The sequence below is a fragment of the Caretta caretta genome, chromosome 11 (genome assembly GCF_965140235.1).
Source record: "Caretta caretta isolate rCarCar2 chromosome 11, rCarCar1.hap1, whole genome shotgun sequence".
NCBI classification, from domain to species: Eukaryota; Metazoa; Chordata; order Testudines; family Cheloniidae; genus Caretta; species Caretta caretta.
Genome location: NC_134216.1, coordinates 71,627,466 through 71,654,604, shown reverse-complemented (window position 1 = coordinate 71,654,604; position 27,139 = coordinate 71,627,466). Strand labels below are relative to the sequence as shown.

Genomic DNA, 27,139 nt, shown 5'->3' with positions numbered 1-27,139 from the left:
ATATTCCACCTGGTAGCCTTATATGCATTTTTATGGTAACTTAGGGGGGAAAGTTTCAATTTATTTTCTAGTTAGAATTGTATCAGTGACTGGAAGATCAGTAGTTAGAACTATGAACTTTGGAAACAAAATTTTCACTCATTACAGAGTTAAATGGTATTTTAAAGTATAGCCAGTTCTCTGGTGAAGTAATACTTGACTTTATTAAGACAGCTTGTTAGGTCACAATTAGAAGTACAATATAGTAGAAATCACTGAAAAAAGTAATGCTCATAATAGGACTCTTACTTCCTTGTGTTTCCTGAGAAGAGTCCAAGATGCACCTCTGAACAATCATTTTATTGTGGAATATTACTAGAGGAAACGTCCCTTTAAATGTATAGTATATGGGTGCAGAGGAAAAATTATGAAATTTACATGTCTTAAAAGGTAGAGAATTTATATAAAAAGCAGTTTGTGTTGGATGTGTATTTATATGCAAAAAGGGAAAGTTACTGTTATGTAATCTTAAATTGACAGTACCTGGCTTTTTTGCTTATCTGTGCAACCTTTAGTCTCTTTATGAAGTTTTTTGTGTGGGTTTGTTTTTAGGATTACATTTAAGCACCTTTTAGGCTCTGTAGGCATAGGGTGTTTTCTAAATATAAACTGCTGCTGTTGAATACAGGATTTGTTATCAGGATAAAACTGCTAATGCTGTTGCTTTTTTCCCCCCTCTGCATGCTGTTATTATAGATGCTATAAACTCTAATAATCCACGTGTTATTGATGATGCCAGAGCAAGAAAGCTGTCGAATGATTTGAAGAGATGCACTTACTATGAAACCTGTGCTACTTACGGGCTGAATGTGGAAAGGGTCTTCCAAGATGGTAAAGATGGATTTTTTTTTCCTACTCTGTATCTCATAGCATACTGTAACCAAAGTGTTCTCCAGATTAACAACCAGTGCCTGCTATATAGTTCAGAGGATTTAATCCTGGTTGGGATCTTTTATTTTGGTAGCACCTAGAGTCCCAGTTGGGAATTGCTCAGCACTGTGCACACACATACAGCCTTCTGTACTCCAGTTGCTGGGTTCAGTCCCTTCCTGGTTGGAAAGAAACAATACATTAAAAGCATAATATCATGAATACATTTGTTGTTTATGCAGATCATATTTATATCTACTTAAGAAATGTCTTCATGCAGGTATACTATATAACAGACTGAAGTTGTGTGACTGTGGGAAATCTTTTATGTTATTACTCCGACTTAATAGACATATATAATAAAGATATAACTAAACACAGTTTTAAAAATTAGGGGAGAGTAGAATATGAAATCTGATGAGATAAATAAAATGCATAAGATCGGTATTAAAATTCTCTCATGGCATCCACATAACAGTTATCAGTTGGCAATTTCACCTAGCCATCAGAATAGAATTGAGTCTTAGCGGTATGTCTATACTACCTGTCCGATTGGCGGGCAGCAATCGATCCAGCGGGGGTCGATTTATAGCATCTAGTCTGGACACAATAGAACAACGTTACCTAGGGAGGAGGTAGAATCTCCTTCCTTAGAAGCTTTTAAGGTCAGGCTTGACAAAGCCCTGGCTGGGATGATTTAATTGGGGATTGGGTCCTGCTTTGAGCAGGGGGTTGGACTAGATGACCTCCTGAGGTCCCTTCCAACCCTGAGATTCTATGATTCTATGAACCCCCAAGCGCTCTCCCGTTGACTCCTCTACTCCAGCGCTGTGAGAGGCGCAGGTAGAGTCAACGGGGCAGCGGCAGCAGTCGACTGACCGTAGTGAAGACACCACGGTGAATAGGTCTAAGTACATTGACTGAAGTTGCGTAACTTAGATCGATTCCCTGCCCCCCCCCCCCCCTCCCCAGTGTAGACCAGGCCTTAGGGAGGGATTTAAAAGATAGGGAGTAGTGACTTTATGGACTAGTGTGAGAAGATGTTCCAAATCATAAATACAGCATGGAAGAAAAACACTAAATATGTAACTTGACTGACAATTGTTAATTTGGACGGTTACTCCTGGAAAAAGCTCCATTGTGTACCTGAGGGTAAAACACAATGGCTAAATAAACAAAACAAAACAAAAAATGGAAAAGAAATATGCAGTTCCTAAATGTCTTCTGTGTATGAAACAAGTCTCTGTGCTCCCTCTAGTGGTAGTTCCACATACTGTGTGTATTTGAGGCATCTCCTATCTTCCACTGTACTAATCAATACATTACTTTATCCCCAACTGTAAACTGGCCACTACAGAAATTATTCTAATTTTTAAAGAAAAATTTTTAATTAGTTAAATCTATTTCCTGAAGTTCCTTATCTCTGCCATGTTCCAGTCCCTGGGTTTTCTCTTCTAAGAACCATAGTTCCCTGAGATCCCATCTCATCAGTAAGTGTCTAAGGCTATGACTACACTACACGCCACTTCTGATGGCATGTAATATATGTGTAGCTACATGCTGCAGTGAAAAGCAGGCTGAGTCCACGCTACGGTGTGTTGCTACGCGTGTCAGAGCCTTTTCCCAGTGCAAGAGTGTTTCCCTGTGGTGAGGCAGGGCTCCAGCAGCGGGGAGCTGCCCGAGTCTTTCTCCATCATCTCCCCAGTGCCAGAGCCTTCCTCTGCGGTGGAGAAAGGCTCCATCAGTGGGGAGGCAGCAGCACACTACACTGCTAAAAATAACAGTGTTGATAGGAAGACACTGCTTGAGCTAGGACATACATACCCACACCTTTCCAGCGTCTTCACTTGCCTAAGCCGCTCCTCACTGGCTACACTGCTATTTATACCTCTGCTAGGGTGGCTACGCGGGTGTGGACACTACATATGCTAGTCTACAGTATACGCCATTTTTCGTGGTAAGTGGTGTACATGCAAAAGAAGTGAGGAAAGATAGACCAAATGGACATTCTGTGAGTAGAAGTACCGAATAAATTGCTCTTGGTTTAAATTCTAAATAGAGAGGTTATTTTTATTCTTAACAATTAAGCTAATATACTTTGTGTACCCATGTTGATCTTAGAGAGGGTATTAAGGAGAAATCCATTCTATTCTCTTCATATTCCCTGTATCAGAGATTAAATTTCTGCAATTTTGCATGCAAAAAATAAAAGTTTAATTTTCTTGTTTGTGATTAGCTGCAGTTTATTTTTCATGACATATACCCTAAAAACTTTTGGGATTCCATCCCGTCTCATTTCTCAGGGAACTCTTGAGAGATGGAACCTGTGGAATTATACAGTGATACAACTCCTCCACTTCTTGTGCATATCTGTACTGGATGAGCTGGTTATTACATACTGTGGCCTTCTCCTATAATGTCAGAACGCATCCGATGAAGTGAGCTGTAGCTCATGAAAGCTTATGCTCAAATAAATTTGTTAGTCTCTAAGGTGCCACAAGTACACAAGTATTTCTTTTTGCGAATACAGACTAACACAGCTGCTACTCTGAAACCTGTTTAAATGTTCAGTATGTTGAGTGGCATAGAATTGCCTATACATTAAAAAGTGAAGTGTTTTTCAGACTAGGACAGCAGCTCCTATTCTCATTGAACTCCGTGAGAATTATGCCATTTTCTTCAATAAAAGAAGAGGCAACCTTGGGCCAAAAGATAAATTTATGGCAGGTAATACAAATCCTGATCAATGGCCAATTGATTCACTGATTTCAGACATCTTCGAGGAAACACTTACCAAGATTAAATATGATTTAATCTGAGATTTACAGCTGTGGGAAACACCAGATTCAATTTAGTCTTTACAAAATGATGCAGTGATTCTGTAGAAACAAAATTACAGTTTCTTGAAAATGAAAAGGTCTTATGGTACCATATGTCAGTGCTTGGCCTTATGTAACGATGATTATGGGAGGGGGGAAAATAGCCGATTTAAAAGGTAGAGTTTTATTCTTATAGGAGCATGCCTGAGTAATTCCCATTAGTGCTCTGAGAAAATCTGTGTGTGTAATGAGGAATATCTTATGTAATTATTTTGTGTCTTTGTCACTGTCTTACTTTTTGGCTGAAGAACAAAAAATCTTTTGTGAAGCCATATTTAATAGGTAAGGGAAAATCAACCATTTTTGAAAGGTCCTGTATTTAAAATATACTGTGTTCTATTTTAATTTCTGTACTTGATGGCAGGTGGAGTTAAGGACTCTTTAATTTTGTATGTATACTTCTGAGCTAATTTACTGAGGGTGCCCACAATGTGTCACTACTAATGCGCTAAAACAGCTGCAAGGTTGCCCACTGTAAAAGATTTTTGGTGGAGAGAGGGCAGATATGGAACATTTTAGCTTCTTGTAGCTGTTTTGAACATGCTGTGTTAATGTTTTATTAGCTTTTATATAGCACTTTGTATGGTCGAATCTCTGTAGAGGCATTCAGTTGTTATCCCTCCTCTCCTGTGCTTCCCACTGGTGATACTGAAATAGATGGAGGTAAGAATAATTATCCTCATTTTATGTATGAAGAGTCTGAGGCCCCAATCCTACAAGTTACTTAAACACCCACCTAACTTTAAGCATTGCATTGACTTGAGTACAGTGGTTCACATGCTTAAAATTAAGCATGTGCTGAACTACTTTACCATATCAGATCTTGAAGTGACTTGTCCAAGGCAGCATGGCAAGTAAGTGACATAACCAGGATTAGAACCAAGGACGTAGTGGACTCCCAGCCCTCCATCATTCCTCACCCAGGCCACTTTACGTATTATTAGTAGTAGGGGAGGGGTGGTGGTGGTAGTTACTGTTTGTTCAGGCACTTTACAAAACAGGAATTCATTATCCCTTGCTTGAATTCTAATTTTAGGGACCTCCTGTGATGAGCATTTATAGGAAAAAAACTAAACAATGAGAGAATGGGATGAGTGAAGACATATTGTAGCAACAAGATTAAGCTCTGATCCAGAATAGATATGCAGACATTTTCATAGCCCAGTTACAATTTTAAAATTCTATTTAATTAAAAGTTTTTGACTTGATGCTTGCAGCCTTTGTAGAATGTCCATTTTTAAGAAAGATTTGATGGCTGTACCTAACATAAGTGTGTACATGGTGGTGATAACCTAATGAGTGTGGTAATTCCTAATAACATTTGGTGGTAGAATAATTTCTCTGTATCTATGGAACAAACAGGCTTTAAAATGGGACCTTTTTTGCAAAATCTTCACCAATTAAGCTGTCTTCAGAAAGTATTGTACACAGTATGATGCAGGCATGCAGCAAGTTAACAGTATGTATGTAAGGAAAGTGGTTAATGGAGCCATTAATAAGACAAGTATATGGGTACCAAAATTAATTGTAAAACACACCAGCTCGATAAATATCTCTTCTTGGATTTTACATATAGATTTTTATAACTTTGTGTTACGCTGATAGGGGCTAGATAACTCTCTCTATTAGATATCTTATAAGCCTTCACAACTGTTTTTTGTTTGTATTATGTGTTTATGACCATCACTATGTATGATACAGATGGATATGTGCTGTCCAGTCACCTATTTTCTTATTCTCCTACTTCTTCCTTGTCTTTATTGCTGTCCTGTCATTCTGTTTTAGATTTTCCAGTAATGGAGCATGGTATTAAGCATTTTATAAAGAATAGAATTGTAGACTTGGTAGTAGATACACATTTTTAGCATTAGGTTTGGAGCTCCCATGTTAGAATTTGAGTCATATTTTCAAAAATGACCTGTAATTTTGCATCCTCAAATACTTGTGGGTATAGGTGATGGAATATAGTCATCTACCTAACAGGTTACTTCCACTATCAGAAAATTAGGCTACATACATTCTATTATGTAGTCTGCAGTTGACTACAAATTCAGAATTTCTAAATTCCTACCCAATAGCAACCCTAGGTTTCTTTCATCTTTTCCAGTTGGAATTTAATTTTATTATTTGTCCACACTTCTACTATATCTTTGTTCTCTTGTGTATTTTCTGCCTTGACTGATGTTGGTAAATCCGCCGAATTAAATTTCACCTGCAAGCTTCAGTAAGGCGCTGTTTGCTCCTTCATTCAGATATTGTTAAGTAAGATTGGATGCAAAATTGATTTTTGCATTAACCACCTTCATACTCTCACACAGCTTAACTGGCTGCTGTTGACCCATAAACATGGATCATCTTTTTGCCACTTTTCAGTCTACTTCACTGTTCCTATCAATAAGCCAATTGAATTTTTTTCCAGGTAAAATTTTGTGAAACGGTATCTCATGCTTTATGAAAATCCAAATATATTGCATCTAGTGTGTTCTATTAAAGTAATGGACATTTTGCTCTTGAATTAAATCACATTTGTATCCGAAGAGCTACTCTTTATAAGTTTGTTGCTTTGTTAATATATCAGTGGTATTTTCTAGGAGTAGGTAGTTAATGATTCTTCTCAATATTATTTTTCTTTGAAATTTGAATTGTCAGGACAGCTCAGTTTTATCTTTTTTTGGAAATCTGTTCTGTTTGCTTTAGTCTTACTGTTTGGTATCCTCATGGTGGTTGATGATTTTTCAAAAGTGATTATTCGTGGTATAATAAATGCAACTAATTCTCTTAATTCCTTAAGATCCATAATTCTGGTCCCTCTGATGTGTATATGTTCAGACTTCCTCTTATGTGATTTTTTTATTAGAAGTTATTTTTGTTTGGTCATCTTCTCTTACTAATCGTTCAAACTTAATTAAATCGAATTTGTGGGTTTTTTTGGGGTTTTTTTGAACATGATAAATAAAAGCCTGGTTTTGCCGCTGTTCTGCCTTGTCTTCTATGGGACTCCTGTGAGATAGGGTACTATTCAGGGTGAGTAAGCGTGGCAGAATCAGGCCATAAATTACTGCTCTAAATAAAAGAAAATGGGTTTTATCTTTGTGTGGTATTCTGTGCCAAACTTTTACAGGTCATAGGCTGTTTTTTGTTTGTTTGTTTTTGGTAGTAGGAAAAATTGTGTGAAGGGTTGTTGTTTTTTTTACAAAAGTACAATAGGTCTTTTAAAAGATCTCCTCATTAAGATGTAGTTCTCTTTTGCCACACATCAAAATAGCTTTATCAGTGAAACTGAAAATGATTATTTTAATATTTCTTGGCGGCACAGTATTGTACTGTCTGTGTTCTGCCCCAGGTTGTCTCTCTAATTACTTTAGCCTGCTTGATGTACCATTAATACTTAAGAATTTCTTTTATTTTTGCTGATGATCTATTCGTAATTGCATGGTTTTTTTCTTTTCTTTCCTTCAGTTGTTATTTGACCCATTTAATCCCACGCTATGTAACTATCTCAATGTACACCAACAGAGAAGAATGTCAAAATGTTATCTGCCTGTGTAGTTTACTTGCATCAGGTGCAAACTGATTTAAAGTTGTTCATGTGAGCCTATAATTTGAGTTTAAAGGACAGCCTGATATTCTAGTTTAGCAATGAATTTATTTTTCTGTTGCACTTAACAGTTGTGGAAGCTGGAGACAGTTGCATATTTTTTATAAGCACAACTTAAACATGAACCTCATGCAGGATTACTAACTATTCCTCACTAATACATTGTTGTTAATATAAATTAAAGTTATACAGAACACAGATATCATAGAATCTCAGGGTTGGAAGGGACCTCAGGAGGTCATCTAGTCCAACCCCCTGCTCAAAGCAGGACCAATCCTCAATTTTTGCCCCAGATCCCTAAATGGCCCCCTCAGGGATTGAACTCACAACCCTGAGTTTAGCAGGCCAGTGCTCAAGCCACTGAGGTATCCCTCCTCCCCCCCTATGTTTATAGGTTTTTCACATTTCTAAATGTCTGGCGTATTTCTCTTTTAAATCAATTGCTTTAAGAATATGAGCTACTCATTTTGGTAGTGGTAATGAACAATTTTTCAAGGCTCACTCTTGTGTTTAAAGATACGTTAGCAATGAGTCTATAGAGATAAAGCATTGCTGAAATTTCAGTGCTGCTTACTGTCTAATTGTTAAGGTGCTGCTAGACAAATTAGAGCAGGCTCTGAAAATAAGTCATCACTTGAATGGAATCTTTCAGTGTGATTTAATTATCCCAATTACTGTGGGTAGTGTGGCTGCAATCATGTCTAATGAAAGGTGAATTCCTTAGCTTCTGAAATAGTTCAGAATATGTGCCAAAGGAGGAAAAAGGTACAAGGCTAAAAAAAAAAAAAGCTTGTTTAGCTATGTATCTAGTACGATAACTGGTGGGGTACTTGTATGGCTGTGTGTAAGATCTAGCCTCTCATCAGTTCTGCTGCTGCTGACTCTTGCACTTTTCCTTTTCTGGTTGACCGCATATTAGCTACCGCCACTAACAGTCACTACCAAAGGCTTAATGTAGTGATGAGGTTGTAGACTTGAATGCATTGTGTTCTGAGTTATATGAACCAGGTATAAAAACCTCCAAGTTGGATCAGGAGAAAATTGACCGCAGTTTATAATTTGTGCCCTTTGCTATGTCCCCCTGACTATGTCAGGTTGAAGGAATCTGGAAGGGAAGTCGTTAGAATCCCAAAACGCCTACTGAAAATTAAATTGGTTTTATTTAATGCAGTATATATCCAATGTGGTACACATGTCAAAAGTATATTTTATTTCCAAATCCTGCCCACTGTAGTACTGACTCAACTGTGTGACCAGAAAGGTATTTTAAAGTGTGAACTACAATCTCTGTTAAAGGATAAGGGTGACATATTAGTGCTTGTACGTTTGGATTACAGAGAGAGGCTGTCACTCGCTATCATTCTTATAGTCAGTTTTTACAGATACATTTTCATTAAGAAATGGTAATCAGCTTAATGGGTAGAGAATAAAGTCTTAGTCCTATTTACACTGACAGATTTTAGGAAGAGGCAATCTTCACTCTTACACTGGATGTGGCCCCAAGGGTTCCTCAGTTGGAAGTCAGATGCTGGAGCAATGTGGATCCAAAGTACTATGCAGAGCAAGGGAGCAGGTCCTCTGGCTTCTGTAATTACTTTGATTTCCGTAATGTACAGCTGTGACCTTTCGGTAGAATGCTTATGGCTACAGCACAGCATCTGAAGTGACATGTGGCCCTGATTACCCATTAGCCAGGCTAGTCAACGGTGGACAGTGTCAGCCTATTTAAATTCTGAATTGCTGCAGTACAGCTGCAGCACTGGGGCATTAATCCTTTGGCTCTAGTTAGTCACAGGTGTACGTATTTCTCCTTTTTTAACAAAACAAACAAAAGATACCCAATTATTTTGTGCACATTTAGCCTGGAGTACTAAAATCTCATGTATCCCGTTTATTTTAAGTAGCTATTTGCGTCATATGAAAGCACATTTTAGTGTAACAATTTTTTTTATGGAAATAAAACATGTGATATGTTTATTTGACTAGTATTCATGAGCAGCTAATTGTTATGGCACTATATTTAAGATCTGTATCTCAACTTGCTACATTCTTACTCTCAATCTAAGAGTAACATGACAGGATAAAGATTGCAGTTTTGATGTAGTCATAAAATATTAAACTCAGTGTGGAAGTAAAGAAGTAACTGTGTATCTGTTATTTGGCCCTTTTTCTGCTAATGATGTATTTTAACTAGTAGAGTATGTTTCTGTAGTGGAATAATTGAAGTGTATTCAATATCTAATTTCGTTTATAGAAAATGCATAGAGAATAGGCATGCCAGTCCATCAAGGCTGTTTTTGTTTGGGTGTTATAAAAACATTTGTCTTCTCTTGTTAACTTGATATGGAGAATAAGATTTTTTTGAAGTAGCTGCTGCTTTTTGCCTGTTGTGTAATGTCCTCTTCATTTCCCTATATGCCTATACATAAAATCTAGTGAATGGCTCCTGGAGACATACAAATTATAGTATATCCCCTTTACTTAAGATGCTAAAGCAAGTGTTTAAAGTGTACCCGTATTTATAAGACTTTAACATTCTTGGGACACACCCTTACCCTTATTCTGACGTTAGATATATGGTAAAATTTTCAAAGATTCCTAAATCCCTCTAAATGTCAAAAATGCTTTGACTCCTAAGTCACTTAGGTGCTTTTGTAAAATTTCCCCCCTGAAGGACTAGATAATTTTGTATTTTATTTATTAAGCTTAGTTTGGAGCAATTAAGGAAGAAACTACCTACCGTTGAATTAGTTTTGTTTATTTGCAGAATTACTGTGTTTATATGGAATACAGAATATTTTTCTACCAGCAGAACTTCTTAGATATTTTATCAAATATTATGGAAAAAATAAAGCATCTTTGTAGTTTAGGAAGAGGTCACTAGGGAGCAGTGTAACAGTATCCAAGGATTGCTTTTATGCAGCTTCCCCTCCTCCCTGTTACTGTTGAGAATACAGGCATAATAAAAGTAACACACTGGTTTAAGAGATCATTTAGACCTGCAATAAGAGAGACTCCATAAATTATGTAAAGTTATTGGACCAACGGTATACAGAAGAAGAAGTTAAAAAGAAAAAAAGCGTTCCCTCCTTGGAAGAATGGAGGGGAAAGGCATAGAAAGGTTAAATAGTATTGAAAACTGGAATCTCTCTGGATTTGTGCAGCCCATTAAAAACAAAAAGTGAAGGTCAAGATCCAGCAAATGACTCATTTGCTATTACAATATTAAAATAATTTAAATATAAAATCTCCCCATGCTCCTATTGGAATCCTGGGCATCTGCCCTAATTTTTCCATTTGAAGTCTCCATTCTGGAGGGCCCTATGTTGCAGTCACTGTAGTACTAGGTTGGATTATCTTCATTATCAATTAGCTCTGCTCTTAAATTGGCCAGTGGGACTCTAGCAGTATGCTGTGTATTCTGCAGGACAATGGCCTAGCGTTCCAAATGTAATAGAGTGCACTGAAGTTATCTGAAGGTGCTTAAATTTATTTTTCAAGTCAGAGCCCTTTTTGAATAAAATAAGACAAAGAAGAGTCCAAGCAGTGCAATATATCTCATATTATTTATGTTGATATTAAATTCAATATAAATTTCTACAGGAATGTGTTTTCAACATATGCTGCTCCTAAATTTGGAGTTTGCATGATGCTGCAGGATTTTGTATTAACAATGTTGCATTACAAAAGTAGTTGAAGGAAAGTGGGAGACTTTGGCATGGGGTACGGAAAAGGTGGGAGGGTCTGGCAAGCTGGAAAGGATGAGAGTTGGTTTGGGTGTTAGTTGCTTATAGGGGATATATTTATTATTTACTTCCTGTAGACGGGTGGAGATAGCTTACCTCGTTTGGGAGGTAGTGGTGGAGGCGGTTAAGTTGATTTTCTAGTTCCCTGTACCATTAACGCTAGACAACGAGCAGGTATCCTCAGCCTCCATTCTCGCAACAAGAGAGATACTTGCTAGCTGGATGTTTCTCCTATAATGATCAGCAGCTTGATTTTTAGACGACATTGGTTTTTTTTGTTTTTTGGGGGCTGGGTTTTTTTTTTCCTTTCGGATTGGTCAGTCTCTAGTCAGAAAGAACAGCAATGACTGTGTGATAATGGATGGCGTTTCAGAGTGCCCAGCATATACTTAGTGTTGGAGTGTGTCTCTTACTGGAATCCATAAACTGTCCTGGATGCTGGATTTGCTGTATAGGGTGGCTTAAGAATTTTGCTAAGTACCTTACAGTCAAATAATAAAGGCATGTTCCTGCCCTGAAAAACTTACAATCAAAATATAAGACACAATGAAAGCAATAAAAACAATGGGAGAAAGGAAGCCCTCATGTTACAAATGTAAGGTTACTTAGGTGTGTCTTAGGCAAGTCTTAAATTCCTAAGATATGTACATATTGCTTTTTAAAATCCAATTAAATCAAATTTTAATAGTGAGGGTTTTTTAGGGGGAATGGAGCTGTTGACAGGAGTTTGGGAAGGAATGTGAAAGTGGGCAAGGACTGGGAGAGCAGGGAGATGGGACAGGGTGTTGAGAGAAGCTGAGGATCAGGAATAAGAGAATGAAAAGCATGGTGGAGTAGGGCGGATGATAGTGAGATGTCATTGGCTGGTTCTAATAGAGATTTGCATTTGGAGGTGTCAGTGCCCTGCTGAATATGAAAGAATACAAGTTTTGATATTACAGAAGGTGCTACTGCTCCTGAGCCCCCTGGGTAAGTTGGGAGCTTTTGAACTCCATAGTTGGCAGACTCAGCTGAGAAGGTTGCTTCATGGTGGTGATCTGTCACTTGGATCTATTGATCTTTGGGCTGACGGCCCCAGGATCCAGTGATGGGAACGGTTAATCTTTCATGCAGGTTATAAAAAATTTAGCTTTGGGGTAAAGGCTTGACTTACTGCCAGGTGCTCTGGGGTTTTGTTTCCTTTCTAGCTACTAGTTAAGATTAGGGTTAGTATCACTTTACATTTACTTCTAGCCTATATCAAACTGTATTATTGTGTTACACTTAGTAATTGAATCTGGTTTCTGCTGCTATTCTTCACTAAATACCATGTTAAATTCATTGTTGCTATTAAATGCAGACTACATGAGCAAAGAGTAAGATTCTGTGTAAATACCTGTCTAGGGTACAATGCCCTGTTGTTGAAGGTGGTGTGCAGCAGTATCTTTTTTAAAATGTACGACATACACGTTTCTGTTGCCAATCTGTTCCTGCTGTCTCCGTTTATTTCAGTTTTGCTGTTAGCACACTGTGAAAACATGCTGCTGCTAAGTGCTAGTGAATCAGATCTTGCAGAATTTTATTCTGAATAGATTAGAAATAAGCAGCCATCCTGTCAGTTGGAGAGAGGTGAGGTTATGAAAACCATCCCGCTGTTAGGTTTTGAGTGCAAGATTTCCTGGTGGGACCAGTGGAAGAGGTTGAACAGAGGAATGATAAATTCCCAGATTCCTTTCAATGCCAAGGGATCTGAATCACAGTCTGATTACTTAACTTTGCTTATCGAGTTACTCTGCAAACTCAGGATGTTCAGTTGCAGGGGATGTATCTGAATGCAAGAATAAGAAATGCAGCTCACTTTTTGTAATGGTTGCTAGCTAGAGCCTTAAGCTCTGCTTTCAGCTGTTGCTAATGATGTTGTAATGGGGGTTGGTTGAGTTCACCACAAGGTTAGATAAGGGCCAGGAAGGGCTTCACCAGAGCATATGCTGCTTTAAGTGGTAACCATTTAAATCCCTTTATCACATTGACATCCTTTTTCTTACTTCTGACAGTCTTGTTTTCTGAAGGCCCTTCTAAACTACTGCTCATTTTCAGCACAGTTGCCAACTTTCACGCAGTAAACAAGCACCCCGACTTTCGCAATAAACCAAAAGCCAGGCTAATCCCATTTCAAAACAAGGCCAAAACAAGCCATTCCCTAAGAAGCCCAACACACTATATGACTAGATCCTCCCCCGGCGTGCAGTCTGGGACTGTGGTGAGCCCGCTGTGCACCCCTGATTCTCTCCCACCTTGCCGGGAGCTGATTTAAAAAAAAGAAGCAACAAGCTACAAGCCAAAAGCTAGCCAACAAGCAACTCACAAGCCAATTAAGCCAAAAACAAGCCCAATTTCTGCATTTTTTTCATGGGTTTGGCATGTCTGATTTTCAGCACTTTTTTGGGGGTTAGACTATTCTTCACATTGCCCTTTTTTACTATTCTTACTGTAGGCTGTTGAATTTTGTATCTTGTCATATACAGGTAGCTCAAAGCTAGTATTTATAAGTGAGGGTTTTAACTGAAGTCCTGAGAGAACTTCTTTAACACTTACATTTTCTTCAGTAATCCATTGCGCCTGTTCTTAAAAATGTATATAGATTACCACAATCTGTTTTTCAGCAAGGTTGGTGTTTAGCATGACATTGTCTGTGAAGTGTTTGGACTTTTAATTGTCCCTAACGTGTCCTTTCTGTGTCTGTCTTACAAGGTTTTAATCTTCCAATTGCAAATATGGTGTTTCATTTTTAGTTTGACTTTAGTTTAACCTCTAGGTCTTTCATAGATTCATTTCAAACCATGTTCAGTGGCTTAGTAATAGTGAATGAACAGAGTTGGGGTAAAATTGTCAAAAGTGCCGAAGTGCAAAGATCCTTAGCAAGAGGTCAGGATAGGTATAAAGAGATGTGGCTTTCTATTATTATTGTAAGACTTACTCTGTAACAAAAGGATACAGAATATAAGCTTCCAGCTCAGAATGTCATTAGAACAATGTTACTGCTTGTTAAGTTTCACAGCTTTAAACAAGAATTAAATATGTAAGAGCAAGAACCGCTGTTAGTAGACAGAGTGGACAGAATCAAGATACAGATACCTGTGTGCACTCTGGGTGAGCTATTGAAAATGTTTCAAGGTTTAATCTCAATTTGCTGTCAACTTTTCTCATACAGCTTCCTATGCATAGTATACTCTCCTTTGTCGTTACTGTGAATTTCTTGACTTTTCACTTTGAGCCAAACTTTTGTTGATTCCTGTCATATTTTCGTTTGAGTTTTCTGTGTTTTTTTGTAAGCTTAAAATATTTTGATGCAAGTAACTGGATAGTTATTTCATTTTCATCATATAAATACACTTGACGTTGGCTGCTGTGACTTCTGAGTTGTCGAATGTCAGCCTTAGAATATGTCTAAAATTAACATAATCTGTTGGTGACATTTGATCCTGACAGTGGACGCGCGTGAAGGCCACGTTTTAAACAGAGTTGTATTTATTGAAAAATGTTGCAGTTCAAAAGAAGTGCCTGAACTACTTGGGTAATTCTGCCCTTCAGTACCCATGCGCAACTCCCACTGAAATATTTACTTCTAGGGGAGCTGCATAGGTGTATCCAAAGGCACAATTCAGCCTAAACAACCCCACAAAACTTGCTTTTCTTTCCTCTCTTATGCATGCATATAAAAGTGCATGTGCGCCCGTATGTAATGAACCCATACATCACTTTCCAGAGATGAATGCTTGGACGTAAAATTACCATTTAAAATAGGGTTGAGTTTTAGGAGTACAAAAGCATTCCATTTTGTAATTAAAAAAATACTTCTTTAAAAAATATGGTTCATATTGTTTGTGGCTGATTAAAAAGCATTGAAAATGGAGTTGTTTAATAAACCTCTGACAATTGTTTTAACTGTAGTGATAACAGTATGTTGCTACAGTACAAAGTATGTTATCAAAGTAGCAGTTGTGGTAATTGCCTGATAAGAATTGCAACATTTATTCCTCTCATAATATTTTTAATCAAATTTTCATCAGTACTACTGCAGTTACCCTTAAATATAAGTTTCTCTTTACTAAGTTTTCAGTCACTTTTGTGTTCTTCTATTGGCTACAGTTCACAAGTTCAGATCCTGTACTTGAGTTAAGCTCCCTGTACATTTCATATCCTTAATTGTTCCATTCTTTGCCATCAAGACATATTTCAGTGCTTTTAAAAGCCATCCAGAAGAGGTTGGGTGTGTGTGTGTATGTGTACTCAGTACAGTAGTCAAGGCACAATGTCTAGGGCTTCATGTTTGTCATGAGGGTCACGGAAGTCATGAATTCTGTGACTTTCTCCGACCTTCGTGAGTTCTGTGGCGGCCAGTATGGCTGACCCCAGGGCTGTCCAAGCAGCTGGCTCCGGAGCGGACCCGCATCCAGCCACATTGGCCGCTGCTTGGGCAGCCTGGGGCTGCGGTTCCAAGGCGGCTGGAGCAGCCGCTACTTGGCAGCTGCTGGCCCCTAGCAGCAGCCCCCCACCCCCACCGATGCCCTGTGCAGACGTGGCCTCCCAGACACCACACCCAGCAGTGACTCTTTCCCTCCCTCCCTCCCCCCCCCGATTTAGTGTGGGGTATTTATAGTATAAGTCATGGGCAGGTCTCGGGCCGTGAATTTTTGTTTATTGCCCGTGACCCATCCATGACTTTTGCTAAAAATACCCATGACTAAATCATAACCTTAACCATATCCATTGCGGTAAGCTAGACTTAAATTATGTAGCAAGGCCCTTGAGTTCTGCACTATTCTAGTGCCGTATTTTGTGGTTAACAGGAAATTTGGCAACAGCTTCCTATAACTCCAGAGTGGTTGGTTAATTCAATATAAAGAATAATGCAGTCTGTCAGGATGGATAAAAATAGATGATTTAAGAAAAAAATTTATTTAAATTGGATTTGTTTGAATTCAATACAGGTTTGTTTTTTAAAAATCTTTTAAAAATTAAATTTGAAATAGATTGTCAATGTTAAGGCTTACATTTATTACAAGTAGGGCTGTTGATTAATTGCAGTTAACTTGTGTGATTAACTCAAAAAATTAATTGCAATTAAAAAAAATCATGATTAATTGCAGTTTTAATGGCACTGTTAAACAATAGAATACCAGTTGAAATGTATTACATATTTTTGGAAGTTTTTCTACTTTTTCAAATATATTTATTTCAATTACAACACATAATACAAGTGTACAGTGCTCACTGTATATTATTATTTTTATTACAAACATCTGCACTTTAAAAATGATAAACAAAAGCAATAGTATTTTTTAGTTCACCTCATAGAAGTACTGTAGTGCAATCTCTTTATCGTGAAAGTGCAATTTACAGATGTAGATTTTTTTTGTTACATAAATGCACTCAGAAACAAAACAATGTAAAACTTTAGAGCCTACAAGTCCATTCAGTCCTATATCTTGTTCAGCTAATTGCTGTGCCAAACAAGTTTGTTTACATTTATGGGAGAAAGTCACCTGAAAGTGAGAACAGGCATTTGCATGGCACTTCTGTTTTTGAATGCAATTTTTTTTGTACATAATTCTACATTTGTAAGTTCAACTTTCATGATAGAGATTGCACTACAGGACTTGTATTAAGTGAATTGAAAAATACTATTTATTTAGTTTTTTACAGTGCAAATATTTGTAATAAAAATAAATATAAAGTGAGCACTGTACACTTCATATTCTGTTTTGTAATTGAAATCTATATATTTGAAAATGTAGAAAACATCCAAAAATATTTAAATAAATGGTGTTCTGTTATTGTTTAACAGCATGATTAATTGCATGATTAATCACAATTAATTTTAATCATTCAGTTAATCACAATTAATTTTTTATTGCTTGACAGCCCTAATTATAACCTCTTAAAATCATTTAAATTAAATACAAAAAAATTATTAAGCAGTAAATTTTTGCTGCTAGGTTTTACAGTCAAACAGTTGGAACTGTTGGAAGTCACTGGCTAATCACCTGGGACCAGAGTTTGTTGAAGTGCTAAACAAGCTTTTGACAGCAGTAGCCCCTTCTGCAGGTGCAGACAGAATATTTTCTTCATTTCAGTTTGTTTAACTGGTTCAGTTCAATGACCATTTCATTTTAAAGTTAAGAAATCAATTAGGAGTTGAAAAAGCAGAATCTCTAACAAAAAACTAGGTGTGAAAGGATGAGATCTACTAGTTCTAAAATCTTGAGGGGCATAGTCACCAGAACCCTCAATTTTGTGCCCTGACTACAGATATCTCCTTTGTTTAACAAATCAGTTTTTAATGTAAAACATGTTTTGATCAACTTTTTTCTTATGTACCCAGCACATTTAAGGTAGTCTGATTTAATAATAATGTAATACAATGCTGCTTTTGTGCATTTTTAATTGAATTGAAATTCCATCTAAATATTGACATCACAAATAAAAAATTAATCATCTAATAAATAAGAAATGTATCATTTACAATTTTAACATAAAAATATAGAAATTAAGAATCTAAATAAATACTTAACCTATATTTATACAAATTTCCTTTATCTTGGTCAGCAAAAAGAAGCACACCACATTTTGTGTAAAGCTATATTTAGTTATAAGTTAGTGTGTTTTAATGGTTACCAACCAATGAGAATCAACCTTCTTTAGGAAAACAAACAAAAGAGAACAAATGCAAAACATGATTAAAATCAATTATTTAAATCAAGATTTCCTTTTTGCTGATTTAAAATCATGATTAAAATCAGTGATTTAAATTGTGGTGATTTAACAAAATCCACTCTGCTGCTGTACAGTATTTTTTTGCTGGTATTTTGCTATTAAGTCTGTTTTGATCTGCCGTAAATAATTTTCCAATCGCAGTATGCCACAAGAGTTATTTTTTTTAATTGACACTGCATGGTTGCAAAGTGGAAATTTTCAGGGGGAGGCTGGAGAACTTGGCAGATGAGTAGGAATAGTTCAGACTTTCCTACACTAGGAAAATTAGCCATTGCTTAAAAATGGTTTTAGCGGTGGGGGAAGCTGAATGAATTCTGAAAGCATAGGTCAGAACAAACTCAGTTTGGTGTCAGTTTGGAATTGATCCCTGTGTATACTTCAAGTTAAAGTATTTTTAGATCTTCTGGTTTGAAAGGCACTATGATGCTTATCACTTATTTTGAGCATCTTCAGAGCTGAGATTGATAGCATCTATTACTCTTTTTGCATGATATTTACACCAGTTTGAACACTTGTTCAGTCTGAAATAAAGCTTCTGTACTGCCACTGTTGCAAGTGTCACTTTTTAGCAAGATGACTGCCACCAGTACTGCTCTTGGAAATGCCAAGTTTAATGGGAAAAAATGAAATTTTTAAATGTATTACAAAAGTTGTTCCTGGTGAAATGTAATTGGTACCCATTTTGTGCAGCATAGAAGTCTGAAAGCTAAAAAAGGTAATACAGCAGAATTCACTTGATTGGCAGTCTGAAAGCAGGCATATTCGGAATAATCATGTAAAAGATTTAATATAGTGCATGTCAATGACTCAATAGATAACTGAGACACTGACTGTTATCTACCAGTAGTAGTAAACTAGTGTGAAGTAGTAGCTGGCATGCATTCTCATTTAACTTTTAGTTCATTTCATGCTGCTTCTCTATTCTGTTTAATGAAAGTTGCATTTAATGTAGTCTTTAAAATATTGTTTGAAACATTGACTTCTACATCATGCTGACAGTAAACAAACTTTCCCAACAATTACAATGTAAGAACCACACAATATGAGAACATACTTATTTTCTATACTTGTAGGGAAATACTGCAGTAACTCGTGTACTACTGTGTGGTACTGTGCATCAGTTGAGACCTTTTAATGGTGACCATTGTAAATATTTCCCAGCATAACGTGTTCGTACAAGTATCTGCTGTTTGGGAAAATCACTTAGGTCTGATCCTGGAAGGACTTAATCACTTGCTTGTGGGTCTCTCTCTCTCACCCCCGCCCTTTTGCTTTTTTGCTTATGGTAATAGTCGAGTCTCTGTGTGTAAATTTAATAGTGTCTGTCTTTGCAGGATCAAGGCATTAAGTGGGATGTTTGATTTCCATTACTGCCTGTGTCTGAGAAGAAAATTCTTCTTTGTTTACCTTCCAGTCTACATTGGGTCAGGAACATATTTGCCTTCCATTAGGGTAAATATTTAGACAGAGGGACAGAGAGCCCTTGACAGTCCCTTATAACAGAAGAAAAGGTGTGCTTGCTACACAGATTTCTCTTTAGTGAGTCTTTGGTCCACCAGGTGGTGCTGCTGTTACAGCAACAGATAAAAATGTCAAACCAACTCCTCAATTTTAGCTCAGCTTCACCTTTTGGAGAGAAGCAAGAACCATGTCTTCAAATCTTGGAAATAGTCATTGTGTTCCATTGAAACGAACAATTAATATAACTAGATATAAAGCAGGTGTGGTGGGCAAACTGAAAGCTATTTACTAGTCTGTTTACTGAGAGCTGGCATGTTGCTATTGCAGTCTCACAGGTGAACATGCTGCTTTTGAATCATTTGTGCTTTGTCTGTGCTCCAGAATAGGAGGGAAAATACCGATAAGCACTAATAATTGGAGTGTGAGAATTTTCTGACTCAGATTCTAAAATTGGCAGCCCTAATTTGCTTTGCACTGCTTATTAATGCATGTATGCTCTTAAAATAAATAAATAAATAAATTTTAAAAAGTCTGAAAATAGCTTCCAGCTTTGAAAATTATTTTGAATTTTAAGTTTAAAAAAATTAGATACTACAGCCTAGGGCGACGATTTTGTCACAGAAGTTACTGAATCTGTGACTTCCAGAGACCTCCATGACTTGAGCCCCCAGCACCTGGGAGCTGTAGGGTCCCCCACCACACCTGGTGGCTGGGAACTGCGAAGGCCCGAGCTCCCAGCCACAGAGGGAGGCAGGGTTGCCCAGATCTTCGAGGCGGCAGGCAGACCCCAAACTCCTGGCCTCTGTGGTTAGCGGGGCTCCCGGGAAATCCCAGCTGATGTGGGAACCCTGGGGGTCGGAGCCCCAAGCTTGGAGCCACTGCAGGAGGTAGGGGGACCCTGCATCTCCGAGCCTGGGTGATGTGGGGAGCCTGCAGCTCCCCATTTTGTCATGCATAGTTTTAGTAAAAGTCACCGATAGGTCATGAGCTTCTGTGAATTTTTCTTTATTGCCCATGACCTGTCGGTGACTTTTACTAAAAATATGCGTGATAGAATCTTAGCCTTACGGATAACTGCAAGGAACATAATTGACAGAGAACAGAAGAAATATTTTTTCCATAGAAAATTTTTTATACGTAAAACTTGTTTGTTAATAGAGACAGGTTATTACCTATTTCAAGTCAAATAAGCAAACTCCAAGAGATGTAGTCCATTAGCGATGAACCTTTTTATTTATTTTTTTTTAAAGAGGGAATTGTGAAAAGTCAATCAGCTACAGATCATCATATATACAGTTGACTTGCTTGCATCATTTATGCCACTTCATATAGTGGTTACAGTTGCTGACATCTTATGCATAATAATTTTCAGTACAATGGAAATGTATGTTTACATTTAAGCTATGCAGTGGTGTAGCCAAATATACCTTGATGATCAATAAGAAAACTGCCTAGACATTAATTGAAATCTGAGGTCTCAGAGCTGTTTCAGTTGAAAGAAAAATCTTTGAAGACGAGACAAACTTTGACTCTCATGCTCAGTTGTTACATGAAAAGCTGTCCAGATAAATATTTGGCATCAGTCTCATCCATAGTCATCCTGTTGCATTGGTCAATCTCTAAAGGAATCTCATGGCTCTCTTTTGCACCTGTCATTTTGTAAATGTACCATTCTTGCTGAACCTTAGTCTTGTGAAAATGTCTAAATTTTCCCATTAAGTGCTTAAAAAGTAATAAAACTAAAGCTATTAGCCTTCACTCATCAGATCCATATCAAGAAAAATATTCTTTGGTGCAATAAATCTGATCAAGTGTTCGACATTTATATCATTCGAATTCATTCTCTGGAAATGGACCTTTGAAGGTAAATTGCATTAAGCAGGGCAGTTTAAATTTTTAATACAATCTTATTGTAACTGTTAGCAAATGATTAAAGTGCAAGGGGGGGGGCTTACATGTTTTGTAAGATTTATTCTGAATTCTATTTGATGCTTTTACTCAGGCAGGCTATTGATTTTATGACTGGCATTTGTGTTTTTAGCTATCTCCCCTCACCCCCGCCCCCATGTAGAATTTAGCCATCATTACAGATTCGATAGCGTTCTGTCCACTTTCTTAATTGTGGAGAACATTTTGGAAAGAGAGATTTATTTCACTATGGACTTTAGTAGCAGTCTTATTAACAGGCTTAACAACTAAAGTAGTAGATTTTAGGGTGAAAAGTAATGCATTTTCTAATGGGAAAATTAGTGTGTCTGAAGTAGATTTTGTTGTTTCATGAGGTCAGCCCGAACTCATCAGTTAAGGGGTTTTATCAAACTGAAGTGGTGTTTTACTGGCTTGGTTTGAGGGATAATTTCAGGGTTCTTTATGGAACAGGAAAACAGTGTTGTCATTTATTTCATCTTGATGACAGTGGGCTATATTTGCATACCCATATACTTCAGATCAGGTGACATTCCCATGCACCTTTTGGATGCTGCTGTGATTATGCTCACATTTATTTAAATTTTTTTTTTAATGTTTCATATTCAAAGCAACATGTAAATTGCCCATTAGTTTCATGAAGGAGAATGGACATTTGAGGATCATGTGTTGCCAAGTAGTAGTACACTTGTGAAGTTAGAACAGCTGTCCTAAAATTCAAGTTATTTTGAACCTGAAGGGTTCTGTTCCTTTATATCATGGTGAAGCATAAATGGATGGTATTTACTATAATCAAAAGGAACCATGTTTTTTATTGTATTTTCCGCTGGGGTGATTTGAGCGTTCAAACAGAGCGCTTTCTTGATATCACTTAAAGGTTTTGATGGACAGACTGAACTCTTTGGTCAGTAGTATGAAAACACATATGTGGGACTTGAGTTTAATTTGGTTTATAGAGGAAAAGTGATAGCAGATTAAATATATACGGTGAGGCAACAATTAAAGTTCATATTTCCTAAATGAGAGAAATAGTGTGCTTTTAGGCATAGTGTCCATCCCTTCATGTATGTTTATACAGCATCTAGCCCAGTGGTACATTGGTCCTGACTGAAATCTTTGGGCACCTTTGGGTAGTGTCTTTAAAATTCAGTTTTAATTTTGGGCATTACATTCATGATCACATAAATCCCACTTTAAAATGAATTTTTTTTTTTAAGAACTCTAAAACTGTGCATTCCAACCAATGTGACCGTATAATCAATTCCTTAATTTAAATGGAAGAGAAGTTGGATTAAATGACTTTATCAGTGATATGAAACTGCAACAGATTAAAAATTCAAAATCAATCAGCTTTCATTGTTTAAATAATTAACATCTGGATGTGATTAGTAACAAACATGACATCTTAATCAGTAATGAACTCAGTATTCTAAATCTAAATACAATTAGATTTAGATCACTTAGATGTTCACTCTCACTTGGGCGATTAACCCTTTGAATAGCAAACATTTAAAATGATCTACAAAAATGGCTCTGTCGACACTAATTCAGTTCTCATTTTATTTTGGGATGTATAGCATTTTATTACTGTATCACTCCCCCTTGTCCCCACGTACATTTCTGATTTGTAATGTTTTCTTTATTTTAATGAATGCTGTACTTCCACTATCAAATGCTCATAAGGGTTTTGGGTTTTTCTGGAGTTTAGTGTTTGACTTATTATGTAACCCATGAGAGCTCAGGGTTGTTCAGAAATAATGTTTCAAATTAACAGCATGATTATTAAACTACATAGGACATTGGTAACAGTTTTCAATAGGCCAAATTTAAGATTTATTTTTTTAAAAACAGAACTATAATTAAAACTTACTAGGTAGGAGACAGGGAAGTAATGTGTAAGTTTAATGCACAAAATCCTCTTTGATCAAAATTTCCAGTCACTTAATCACACTTTGTAACCGCATCATAAATTTACTGTAATTTGACATGACTAGCAGTCTGTCCTTTCTAAATTCAGGACTGGAAGAGTAGGGGTGCTTCAGATTAGGTTTGAGGTTCATTGACATATCTATTGGGTAGAAGACAAGGGTGGATTGCACAGCCCTGTTTGCAATGTGCATGGCTCTGGATAGTGCTATTGGTCACTTGCATTACAAAAGTGATACTAAACACCGCTCTTAACAAGTTTTGTGCAGCTTTTTGTGTCACTTAAAATCAAGCTAGTGATTTGTGACCAACAGAATACTCCAGAGATTACAATAATGCAAATCCTATTTCTTACTAGGAGAAAACTTATTTTTAAAATTACCAAATTCACCAGGCGTATGCCGTGTTACCTACTATCAAAAGAATTGTTTGTACCCTGAGTGAGCGTTCCTTTGGCAAAAAGAAAAGGAGTACTTGTGGCACCTTAGAGACTAACCAATTTATTTGAGCATGAGCTTTCGTGAGCTACAGCTCACTTCATCAGATGTATACCGTGGAAACTGCAGCAGACTTTATATACACACAGAGAATATGAAACAATACCTCCTCCCACCCCACTGTCCTGCTGGTAATAGCTTATCTAAAGTGATCAACAGGTGGGCCATTTCCAGCACAAAGCCAGGTTTTCTCAGCCTCCACCCCCCCACACAAATTCACTCTCCTGCTGGTGATAGCCCATCCAAAGTGACAACTCTTTACATAATCAAGTCGGGCTATTTCCTGCATAGATCCAGGTTTTCTCACATCCCCCCCACCCCTATACACACACAAACTCACTCTCCTGCTGGTAATAGCTCATCTAAACTGACCACTCTCCAAGTTTAAATCCAAGTTAAACCAGAACATCTGGGGGGGGGGGTAGGAAAAAACAAGAGGAAACAGGCTACCTTGCATAATGACTTAGCCACTCCCAGTCTCTATTTAAGCCTAAATTAATAGTATCCAATTTGCAAATGAATTCCAATTCAGCAGTTTCTCGCTGGAGTCTGGATTTGAAGTTTTTTTGTTGTAAGATAGCGACCTTCATGTCTGTGATTGCGTGACCAGAGAGATTGAAGTGTTCTCCGACTGGTTTATGAATGTTATAATTCTTGACATCTGATTTGTGTCCATTTATTCTTTTACGTAGAGACTGTCCCGTTTGACCAATGTACATGGCAGAGGGGCATTGCTGGCACATGATGGCATATATCACATTGGTGGATGTGCAGGTGAACGAGCCTCTGATAGTGTGGCTGATGTTATTAGGCCCTGTGATGGTGTCCCCTGAATAGATATGTGGGCACAATTGGCAACGGGCTTTGTTGCAAGGATAAGTTCCTGGGTTAGTGGTTCTGTTGTGTGGTATGTGGTTGTTGGTGAGTATTTGCTTCAGGTTGCGGGGCTGTCTGTAGGCAAGGACTGGCCTGTCTCCCAAGACTTGTGAGAGTGTTGGGTCATCCTTTAGGATAGGTTGTAGATCCTTAATAATGCGTTGGAGGGGTTTTAGTTGGGGGCTGAAGGTGACCGCTAGTGGCGTTCTGTTATTTTCTTTGTTAGGCCTGTCCTGTAGTAGGTAACTTCTGGGAACTCTTCTGGCTCTATCAATCTGTTTCTTTACTTCTGCAGGTGGGTATTGTAGTTGTAAGAAAGCTTGACAGAGATCTTGTAGGTGTTTGTCTCTGTCTGAGGGGTTGGAGCAAATGCGGTTGTATCGCAGAGCTTGGCTGTAGACGATGGATCGTGTGGTGTGGTCAGGGTGAAAGCTGGAGGCATGCAGGTAGGAATAGCGGTCAGTAGGTTTCCGGTATAGGGTGGTGTTTATGTGGCCATCGTTTATTAGCACTGTAGTGTCCAGGAAGTGGATCTCTTGTGTGGACTGGACCAGGCTGAGGTTGGTGGTGGGATGGAAATTGTTGAAATCATGGTGGAATTCCTCAAGGGCTTCTTTTCCATGGGTCCAGATGATGAAGATGTCATCAATATAGCGCAAGTAGAGTAGGGGCTTTAGGGGACGAGAGCTGAGGAAGCGTTGTTCTAAATCAGCCATAAAAATGTTGGCATACTGTGGGGCCATGCGGGTACCCATAGCAGTGCCGCTGATCTGAAGGTATACATTGTCCCCAAATGTGAAATAGTTATGGGTAAGGACTTTGGCAGTGGGTGCTCTCTTTAGCATTTTAAGAGGAGGGATAACTATTTGTGTAAATGGCACATGTGCCATGGGGTAAACATCATTCTGCATGTTAATCTCCACTGGGTTGGTGACATACCAAGCCTCAGATTATACTATGTGCATCTTTATATGGAATACGTGCTATATTTTTTCTTTCCAGACATACACTGCCCCAGGGTTTAATGGCACATGCCTCAGTCTTGCACTGATACTTTTTCACAGTGTGAGGTGGTCTGAAGGACTAGAGATAGATGCTATTATCTCAGTGGGGACTTGGAATTTCAGATGTACTGTTGTTGGAGAACCACCAATAAAAATCATACTTTCTGGATGGCTGAGAGAGAGATATGGAGAGAGAAAGATCGATTCCCTTAAATTTGGCTGTGCAGGTGGCCAGGAAGGACTCTTCAGACCTCTGGGGGACACACTGTAGTTTGCAAACCTTGATTATAAAGCATGAGTTTCTAGATTTGGTATTTTTTTTAGTATGCATACAGTATTATACTCATCACAGTGATGTCTGGGCACTCTATTGGACTTTGGGATTGTCAGGCTTTGACTTATAAGGAAAGCTATTTTATATCCCTTTTGGAGAATTTAAAAACACATCTATGCTATTCTTTCTGGCATGCCTGATTCTGGTAACTAAGGGAACTTGACTTTACAGATGGAAAGGATACAGAGTATTACAATTTAACAAAAATTTAACATAAAAAGCCCTAAAGAAACTTTTCTCTGAAGTGAGGCAAATGAAATAAATGTGACAAAGCATAAACTTTCCTTTGTACTCCTTGAATTAAAATTTCCATTTGTGGACAACGGAAATCTCAGAATCTTGCCTGTAAAGCCTTTCTCACACCACACACTGTATATTTGTGTGTGGTCAGCAGTCCTGTTAGACAATTGCCAAACGTCCTGTTAGACGTGACTAAAGCTGTTTTTTAAACCACAATTTTATACTGTCCCTGAAGATGTTGCATAAAGCACTTCAAAATTTAGCTACTTACCGAAATAGCATGCCAGCTAGTAAAATGTTTACAAATAATACTGTAGTACCACATTTATTTAATAATTGATTAGATTACTCATTTTTGAAAATGTAATTACTACAGAGTGTTTCTAAGAATCTTTATTTTACACTGTGGTAGGTTAAAATTAGGCTATGAAATGAAGAATTTTGACAGACATGCTTCATTTGCATATCACCTTTCATTAAACTTGTACGCTAGCTTTTTTTAATTTTTCTTCTAATTAACAGTCTGTCTTAAGGAGAGATAACAGCTTTCAGCACTTGTTCCCTTCATGTAATATAAGGTGGTAGCTGAATGTCTCATCTTACAGATGAATTCAAGTGCAAAGATCTTCACCTTAAGCACTATGTCAGAAACATTTCTGACTTGGAAAACTCTTTCTACTCACATGACAGCTTGATGAGTTGAGAAGAAAGGATGGGCTCATTTTTTCTCATTTACTATTTAGAAGCCAGATGCTATCCAGATTGTATAGGCAGTTTATTGGAATATTCACCTGTTTTATCATGGGAGGCAATGATTTGCGTCAGACTTGGGGCTATGGAGTGTTAATCGTATTCTCACCTGTGGAACAGGTTTAGTTTGGCAGTGATTCGAGATTTTTAATACAAAGCCTTATTTATAACCAGATTGGTAAAATGTGAATTGCCCTAATCTTCAATTTCTACAGCAAGGTGCTGAAATCTATATTT

The 27,139-nt window shown here is 37.5% G+C and overlaps 1 protein-coding gene across 8 annotated transcripts in view; it reads left to right on the top strand.

Moving 5' to 3' along the window:
• Positions 1-27,139, top strand: part of AGAP1 (ArfGAP with GTPase domain, ankyrin repeat and PH domain 1) — a 707,317-nt gene that overhangs the window by 310,460 nt on the left and 369,718 nt on the right. For all 8 annotated transcript variants that reach the window (XM_048870105.2, XM_048870104.2, XM_048870107.2 and 5 more), the window contains one exon: positions 736-870. In XM_048870105.2, the coding sequence (XP_048726062.1) occupies positions 736-870 (135 nt within the window). The remainder of the gene's footprint in view (positions 1-735; positions 871-27,139) is intronic.